We start from the raw sequence: 9,361 nt of genomic DNA on the forward strand, positions 1-9,361 counted from the left end.
GCGGGAAGTGGGAGGGGACAGATGGGGGGAGGGGTCAAGCTGTTTGGGGAAGCACAGCCTTCCCTACCCGACCCTCCATACCATTTCACAACCGCGATGTGGCCCTCAGGCCAAAAAGTTTGCCCACCCCTGCCCTATAGAGTCACAGCTATAGCTGTCCTTTGTTGTCAGTGAGAGATGCAATTGAATGGGAACTGTGTGGTGTCTTAAGAATAGGAGTACTTGTGGCACCTTAGAGACTAACCAATTTATTTGAGCATGAGCTTTCGTGAGCTACAGCTCACTTCATTGGATGCATACCGTGGAAACTGCAGCAGACTTTATATATACACAGAGAATATGAAACAATACCTCCTCCCACCCCACTGTCCTGCTGGTAATAGCTTATCTAAAGTGATCATCAGGTTGGGCCATTTCCAGCACAAATCCAGGTTTTCTCACCCTCCACCCCCCCACACAAATTCACTCTCCTGCTGGTGATAGCCCATCCTGTGTTTGTCTCTGTCTGAGGGGTTGGAGCAAATGCGGTTGTATCGCAGAGCTTGGCTGTAGACGATGGATCATGTGGTGTGGTCAGGGTGAAAGCTGGAGGCATGTAGGTAGGAATAGCAGTCAGTAGGTTTCCGGTATAGGGTGGTGTTTATGTGACCATTGTTTATTAGCACTGTAGTGTCCAGGAAGTGGATCTCTTGTGTGGACTGGACCAGGCTGAGGTTGGTGGTGGGATGGAAATTGTTGAAATCATGGTGGAATTCCTCAGGGGCTTCTTTTCCATGGGTCCAGATGATGAAGATGTCATCAATATAGCGCAAGTAGAGTAGGGGCTTTAGGGGACGAGAGCTGAGGAAGCGTTGTTCTAAATCAGCCATAAAAATGTTGGCATACTGTGGGGCCATGCAGGTACCCATAGCAGTGCCGCTGATCTGAAGGTATACATTGTCCCCAAATGTGAAATAGTTATGGGTAAGGACAAAGTCACAAAGTTCAGCCACCAGGTTAGCCGTGACATTATCGGGGATAGTGTTCTTGACGGCTTGTAGTCCATCTTTGTGTGGAATGTTGGTGTAGAGGGCAAACACCTACAAGATCTCTGTCAAGCTTTCTTACAACTACAATACCCACCTGCAGAAGTAAAGAAACAGATTGATAGAGCCAGAAGAGTTCCCAGAAGTTACCTACTACAGGACAGGCCTAACAAAGAAAATAACAGAACGCCACTAGCCGTCACCTTCAGCCCCCAACTAAAACCCCTCCAACGCATTATTAAGGATCTACAACCTATCCTAAAGGATGACCCAACACTCTCACAAATCTTGGGAGACAGACCAGTCCTTGCCTACAGACAGCCCCGCAACCTGAAGCAAATACTCACCAACAACCACATACCACACAACAGAACCACTAACCCAGGAACTTATCCTTGCAACAAAGCCCGTTGCCAATTGTGCCCACATATCTATTCAGGGGACACCATCACAGGGCTTAATAACATCAGCCACACTATCAGAGGCTCGTTCACCTGCACATCCACCAATGTGATATATGCCATCATGTGCCAGCAATGCCCCTCTGCCATGTACATTGGTCAAACTGGACAGTCTCTACGTAAAAGAATAAATGGACACAAATCAGATGTCAAGAATTATAACATTCATAAACCAGTCGGAGAACACTTCAATCTCTCTGGTCACGCAATCACAGACATGAAGGTCGCTATCTTAAAACAAAAAAACTTCAAATCCAGACTCCAGCGAGAAACTGCTGAATTGGAATTCATTTGCAAATTGGATACTATTAATTTAGGCTTAAATAGAGACTGGGAGTGGCTAAGTCATTATGCAAGGTAGCCTATTTCCTCTTGTTTTTTCCTACCCCCCCCCCCAGATGTTCTGGTTTAACTTGGATTTAAACTTGGAGAGTGGTCAGTTTGGATGAGCTATTACCAGCAGGAGAGTGAGTTTGTGTGTGTATGGGGGTGGGGGGGGATGTGAGAAAACCTGGATTTGTGCTGGAAATGGCCCACCTTAATTATCATGCACATTGTAGGGAGAATGGTCACTTTGGATGAGCTATTACCAGCAGGATAGTGAGTTTGTGTGTGTGGTTTTTGGGAGGGGCTGAGGGGGTGAGAGAACCTGGATTTGTGCAGGAAATGGCCCAACTTGATTATCATGCACATTGTGTAAAGAGTTGTCACTTTGGATGGGCTATCACCAGCAGGAGAGTGAATTTGTGTGGGGGGGTGGAGGGTGAGAAAACCTGGATTTGTGCTGGAAATGGCCCAACCTGATGATCACTTTAGATAAGCTATTACCAGTAGGACAGTGGGGTGGGAGGAGGTATTGTTTCATATTCTCTGTGTATATATAAAGTCTGCTGCAGTTTCCACGGTATGCATCCGATGAAGTGAGCTGTAGCTCACGAAAGCTCATGCTCAAATAAATTGGTTAGTCTCTAAGGTGCCACAAGTCCTCCTTTTCTTTTTGCGAATACAGACTAACACGGCTGTTACTCTGAAACCTGTCGTAAGAATGTACCTCTTACTGAGTAAGAAAATAACTACTGTCATCTATCACTTGTCATTCTAATCTAATTGTTTTTTGAAGTGTTGTTGTAACCATGTTGGTCCTAGGATATTAGAGAGACAAGGTGGGTGAGGTAATATCTTTTACTGGCCCAGCTTCTGTTGGTGGAAGGGTCAAGCTTTCAAGCTACACAGAGCTCTTCCTCAGGTCTACAACAACATGTATGCAGTGTATCAATGTAACGTTTCCAGTTACATGCTACATTAAAAAGAAGGAGTCAAATTCTCCACTGTCCTGTGACTTGTGTAGTCATTTGTACCAGTGCAAAGTTGAGTGCAAAATGCTCTTTCCTTATCTGCAGTCCTAGAGCGTAAACTCCTTATGGCAAGGACCTGGTTTTTGGGGGTGGGACACTGTATAAATAAACAAACAATATTAACAAATAAATAATAGTAGCAATAACTCTCATACCCTGCCTGGCCCCCCCAAAGCAGGGGAGGTGGGGTTATTGCCGAGGGGCAGGCAAAGGAGTCTGTGGTCATCCTGTTAGCAAATATATAACGACTCTCTCTCCGCGGTGCGTCTACACTGCGAGCACTACAGCTTCAGCACTGCAGCTACGTCCCTGAAGCACAGCCACTTGCTATTGTGACAGAAGAGGTTTTTCTGTTGCTCGACTAAATCCACCCCCAGAGAGGCTGCCATCACCTCGGTCGACATAAGAATTCCACTACATCCACAGCGGGGAGTAGGTCGACCTAACTACAATGGATGAAACTTTTCACATCTCTGAGCAATGTAGCTGTGACTTAAGATAGGTGTCGACCAGGCCTATGTATTGGCTGGTCCACGTAGCCCTGGGCGCTGAGCGGAACTGGCTAGAAGAAAGAATGAAAAATTGTGACTATTTTCACGATATAGCTCAGTGGTTTGAGCACTGGCCTGCTCAACCTAGGGTTGGGAGTTCAATCCTTGAGGAGGCCATTTAGGGATCTGGGGCAAAAATTGGGGATTGGTCCTGCTTTGAGCCGGGGGTTGGACTAGATGACCTCCCGCGGTCCCTTCCAACCCTGATAGTCTATGATTCTATTTAGTTTGTGGCTTTGGGTCACATTCGACTTGCCACCTGCCTGTTTCTGACCTGCCACCTGGTGCGCCCTGTGCAGCTGCAGCCCCAGCTGGGAGATGATGCCCCAGCACAGGCTGCAGGAAGGCTCACACTGCTCTCAGTGCCAACCCCGAGCCCCTTCCCCGGGGCGCAGGCCTGGGTCGTGCCCCTTGAACTCACTGACCGCTTCGCCCATTGCCACTGGCAGCAGCGCTCCCGGAGACTCCCTGCGTCAGAGAGCCCAGCAGGCGCGCAGGCGCGGTGCGGCGCGGGGCTTCCCCGTGTCGCCGCCTCCGATTTGGCCGCCAGGTGGCGCCGCGCCGCGGGGGGGGGGGGCCGGTGTGCTACGTCACTGTTTTCGGCGCTGCGAGGAGCGCAGGGATTGGTGACGCAGCAGGGACGTGCCCGCTATATGAGCTCTGGAAGCCGCTGACTCGGCCCTTTCCGCCTCGCTCCCGCCCGCTCTCGGGTCGCTCGCCGCGCACAGAACGAGCCGCGCCGCCCAGCAGCAGCGCCGCCGCCGCCATGATCATCTACCGGGACTGCATCAGCCGTGAGCGCCGGGCCGCGGGGAGGGGCGGGGGGCCGGGCGGGCGCGCGCGCGCGCGCGCGGCGGGGCGCTGCGGGACCGGCCGGGCCCCGCGCATGAGCAGGCCGGGCGGGGAATGCGGAGCTCTGCGGCGGGGGAGGGGAGCGGCCCGCGGCCCGGCCGGGAGCGGCCAGGGGCGGTGCCTGGGCCGCGGGGCGGAGCGGCCCGGGCCGGGGGCGCGGGCGCGGGCTCGGCGGGTGCGGGGCAGCCGGGCCGGGCTGACGCCGCGCTCTCCCCGCAGAGGATGAGATGTTCTCCGATATCTACAGCATCCGGGAGGTCGCCGACGGGCTCTGCTTGGAAGTGGAGGGGAAGGTGAGTCACCGGGGCTGGGCCTGCCCGGGGACACGTGTCCCGGGGGCCTCTGCCCGCGCCGCAGCCCGGGAGCTGCTGGGGACGCCGCTCCCTGCCCGCGGCGCGCGTGGCCCGGCCGCGGAGCCCGGCACTTACCCCCCCCCCCCGGGGCGGCTCTCCGGCCAAGCCCCGGCCCACGAGCGGCCTGTTGCTCGGCGGAGGCCCGGGGTAACCAGCGAGGCTGTCTGGTAACTGGTCGGAGCCGGCCCGTAGCCCCCGCTGCTTGCTCGGGGCTGCTGGGGGACAAGAGGCAGCTTCGGGAGCGAAGCTGCTACGGTGCGGGGCGGGGGCAGCTCTGGCCAAGCCTTGTTGGCCCTCACAGGGGTACCCACGCGTGGAGTAACAAGGGCGAGGGCTTGGCGACACCTACAGTGGACGGTAGCTCACCTTATCTTGGTCCCGCCTGCTAGCAGGTCAGTTAACTGTGTGTTTTAGCTCTTTGCTGACACGGTTACAGCTTGATTTGTTGCGAGTGAGGGGAAGCCAACCGCTGAGGAGACTGGCATGTCTGAGAGTACCCCAGCTAGAAGACTGACCTATCTGAGGATACTTCAGCTCCAGTAGTCTGTGTAGCTTTTGGTGGTGGTTTATCGTTCTTGTCAGGACTGGGTACAGGACTAGTATCCCAGTACTGACCGAGATCTTTAACCTGTGTGGAAGTTCTATCCCTGCTTATCTGATAGGACAGGCGAAGAATTCAGCGCCGGTATTGTTAAATAATGGGGCAGTTCTATAGTCCACTTCAGCTTTAAAATGAGCAGTTCCTGAATTGACTGACAGCAGCAGTAGGGCTGAGTTAATGGTGCTTTTCTCAACAGTGTAAGTATCATTTGATTCTGTGGTGCTTTTCTCTAGTAAGTTTTTGATGTTCTCTTTAAAATCCAGATGGTCACCAGGACAGAGGGTCAGATTGCTGATGCTTTAATTGGTGGCAATGCCTCCTCTGAAGCTATTGAAGAAGGAACAGATCCCACAGTTGTCACTGGTGTCGATATAGTAATGAATCACCATCTTCAGGAAACTAGCTTTACAAAAGAGTCCTACAAGAAGTATATCAAGGACTACATGAAAGCGTAAGTGAAAACTGGTGTTACCCTTGAACTCCTCTGTGAACGGTACATCATGAATTTCACCTCCTTAGGTATCAGTCCCAAAAGTAAGTCTGAGAGATGGTAGATGCTGATATGTGGTGTGGTCAGTTTGACACTTGAATAACTTCAGTGCTCCAATAGTGTCTCATCATTTGAGACTCCTGATGGTTGAGTATAGAGGAGCACTTCAGAAAATGGTTTTAGCTAAGGTACAGGAATTGTTCATGAGGTGTAGGTCTTACCCTTGCCTTCCTGTTCCATTGAGTGCTGCAGGCTTTTTATGTATAAAACAGAAATGTTTCCTCTACCCCACAGAGTGAGGCTTGGTGTGCTAACATGGGGGTTCTCAAACTGGGGGTTGGGATCCCTCGGGGTCTCAAGTTGTCAGCTTCTACCCCAAATCCTGCTTTGCCTCCAGCATTTATAATGGTGTTAAATATATAAAAAAAAGTGGTTTTAATTTATGGGGGGGGGGTTGCACTCAGAGGCTTGCTATGTGAAAGGGGTCACCAGTACAAAAGTTTGAGAACCACTGTGCTAACATTTATTAGGCCCCATTGCCTTAGATGAGGCATTCTAGAACTAGTGTATTCGTAGGTAAATTCTTGTGTGTTATAAACTGCTCTAGATTTCCAGGAGGCTGTTTAATTTGACACAACACAATGTTTCATTGCCTAAAATTATGTATGTTAATAAACTCTCTGGTCTAATTATCCAACTGTCCAGCATCCAGACTCATAACTTTCTTCCCTCCAAGTGGAAGATGTCCCCTCCAACTTGGGAGTCCCACCTTGGGCCCCTTCTGTCTCCCCCTTTTTTGCTTGGAACAGTGCTCTTGCTGATATGGAACTCTGCCTACTCTCCACACATCCATGAAAGTACTGTTAGTAGCTTTTCTTAGCAGCCAGAACATTTTGCCTTGCAGATGCCAATAGTGTCAAGGAGCTCGTGGTATTAGGAATGCTGCTGAATAGAGGTTCAGCAACAGGAGGCAAACTTCTTCACCTTGACATGAAGTGACCCTGATCTGCTGAACTCCTTTGTTTGTTTCATTCTAGTTAAGAGCTTGTTTGATTTCTTTTAGAATCAAAGCCAGACTTGAGGAGCACAAGCCAGACAGAGTGAAGCCTTTCATGACAGGGGCTGCAGAACAAGTCAAACACATCCTTACAAACTTCAAAAATTACCAGGTAAGCTTAAATAGCTTTAACTATTTTTGTAGTATGAAACAAAGGAATACCAACTGAGTTGTCTTACTATTAGACACCTTATAGACTTTGAACCTCCTGACTGCTGTAAGGGTAGTGCTTGGGGGAGCCTTCAATCTACCTTTTTCCAGGCTGTCTTGTCATAATTTATAAATGGCTCTAATGTGCTTGTTGCTCATGGCTTTCCTGAGCAGCAACAGAATGGAGTTGACCTGACTCTTGACTTTCACTGCCTATAAGGCTCTAAAGAGAAATAGTACAGTTGACCAAAGTCTAAATATCACAGCTTTGCCTAGCAGTTGAATGTACAGTGGAGGCTTTTAAACTTTATTAAAAAGACAATACTGTATTGACTTATTTGGAAGGCTCTAACCCTAAGAGAGAGAGCTTCTCCAAATTGGGCATAATTCATTAGAAGTTGATGGCACTTGCCCAAGAAAACTTTCTGGGTCTGGATGACAATGTTTTTTTGTTTTTGTTCTCTCCCTCCCCCCAAACACTGTCCATAGAGTATTTTGGTTACTCATAGTTAGTCTTTACCTCATAGTACATTCATAATTGTAGTAACACCAGTTCTTTTTCAAAGTTCTTTGTAGGTGAAAACATGAATCCAGATGGCATGGTGGCTCTCCTGGACTTCCGTGAGGATGGAGTAACTCCATATATGATTTTCTTTAAGGATGGTTTAGAAACTGAGAAGTGTGTAAGTACCGAGTTCTTGCTCAAATATGTTAGTTTGACTCATGTGGCTAACTTCCCTTGTGTATAAAATGTCCACTGTTGCAATATAAATGTTGCAAGTTACTAATTCAGAGTAGTTTTGGAACTAGAATCACTTGTCAAAATGTAGATGTAACCACATTGGTTACTGGGCTCCATACAGGGGGTAGGTGGTGAAATTTAATAGCTAGTCTGACAGCCTCTGATATATAGGAGATCTGAGTTTAATGCCAGAAGGGACTATTAATTGTGCTGAAACAGTACTGGAAGGCATCTCTTTTCAAAGATGTGGTCCCACTACAGGGAGAGTAAATCAGAGCAGTGGTTGATACATTTCATGGTGTGTTAATTACAGTGGTGGTCCCCATATAGATCAGATTCCATCCCTTTCCTCTGGTAATCCTAGTGGTTCTTGCCTAACAGTATTAGGGCAGTATGTAAGACAAGATAAAACCTCTAATGCAGGTGATGTGGTTTCTTAGTTTATATTCCAGTACCTAAACCCTGGATTGCCGCAGCCCCTGTTACACTCTAACTGCAGCTTGGCTCACGCCTTCCCTTCAAATTCAATTGGCCTCAAATATAGTGAATTACCCAACTTGGCAGGTTAAATACCTGCCAGTTCTAGAAGTGATCTTTGGAGAGTCCTGGACTGGGCCACAACCCATGAGAAGAATTGCTGTTGATCATTGTGATGAAACTGATGCAAATACTGACTACTGTTCTCTAGTCATAAAGTATCCAGGGTGGAATTAATTTGATCCTACACTGAATCTAGTATTTGATTATAATCTGCCACAGCAAATCCCTTCCCTTAGATTACTTTGATTGGGGCCAGTACTGCAGGATCATATGTTACAGTGGCTGTGAACAATATTAGTCCAGGAAAACTAGATTCAAGGCTTTAAACGTTTACTGAAGTCTATTGTAAATTTTCTGGTATGCAAGAGCCTTTTAAAGGTGTATTCAGGAGGTAGCATAAGATGAACTCCATCACATTACCCTTCCAGCAATGGAGGTAGGGGAGAAATCTAGGTGACTATTCTTCTGTTGAGTACCTTTAGAAACTGAGCACCAGCAGCTCTGAAAGCTTGTAGAAATGTTACGCATCCTCTGATAAACCTTGAGCAATTCTCCTGCTGCTCCTGGGTTTGCACTGTGATGCAAAAGGAACTTCCTTGTGCTTTCTGCCTGCCTGATCACATGGCAGCTCAGACTGAATTGGGGAACACATGCAGAGACACCATTGCTTGACTGAACCTGAAATAACCATTTTATTCTTGTTACAGTAACAAAACCGAGCAACTATTTTGGATCACCTGTCGTCATAACTTGCTGCTGCTCTTTCCTCATCAACAAACACCAGGACTCAGCAGTGTCTACCAACTGGACTGATACCATCTTGAGCTTTATTCACTTATTTTTGACCCTGATTTGGAGTGGAGGCATTGTTTTAAAAAAAAACTTGTCATGTAGGTTGTCTAAAATAAAACTCATTAAACCCATTCTAGGTAATGCCTGTTGGTCTAATGTGTTTCTTGAGCTGAACTCCTACAGTAAGCTTGCTGCAAGTCTTGTGCCCAAGGACCTTTATACTTGTCAGTAATATAGCCTGATCCTAGTACACTGCAACTTAAGACTGTCTTCAGATAGACTTCATGCAAGTCACTACTTGAGACACTGGAATGCAAGTGCAGGCTCCTAACTTCTGCCTGCCTAGCAGTATGAGGTGAATAAGGGAAATGTCCAAAGAAGTGCCATCATAA

General features: G+C 48.3%; 1 protein-coding gene across 1 annotated transcript; it reads left to right on the forward strand.

Moving 5' to 3' along the window:
• The first annotated feature begins 4,027 nt into the window (after positions 1 to 4,027).
• TPT1 (tumor protein, translationally-controlled 1) lies at positions 4,028 to 9,110 on the forward strand. Its single transcript, XM_084649522.1, has 6 exons — positions 4,028 to 4,186; positions 4,464 to 4,537; positions 5,462 to 5,649; positions 6,752 to 6,857; positions 7,462 to 7,578; positions 8,885 to 9,110. Exons 1-6 carry the CDS (start codon positions 4,159 to 4,161, stop codon positions 8,885 to 8,887), a joined length of 516 nt encoding a protein of 171 aa, XP_084505648.1. The 5' UTR covers positions 4,028 to 4,158; the 3' UTR covers positions 8,888 to 9,110.
• Positions 9,111 to 9,361: the final 251 nt, after the last annotated feature.

The sequence above is a fragment of the Lepidochelys olivacea genome (assembly GCF_965140295.1).
Source record: "Lepidochelys olivacea isolate rLepOli2 genome assembly, chromosome: 1".
Lineage (NCBI taxonomy): Eukaryota > Metazoa > Chordata > Testudines > Cheloniidae > Lepidochelys > Lepidochelys olivacea.

Excerpts from the sequence above, each read along its gene's own strand:
- TPT1 (XM_084649522.1), top strand. The coding sequence starts at position 4,159 with ATGATCATCTACCGGGACTGCATCAGCC. Across the intron at positions 5,650-6,751 it reads ATCAAGGACTACATGAAAGC|AATCAAAGCCAGACTTGAGG; the intron begins GTAAGTGAAAAC and ends GATTTCTTTTAG. Across the intron at positions 6,858-7,461 it reads CAAACTTCAAAAATTACCAG|TTCTTTGTAGGTGAAAACAT; the intron begins GTAAGCTTAAAT and ends TCTTTTTCAAAG.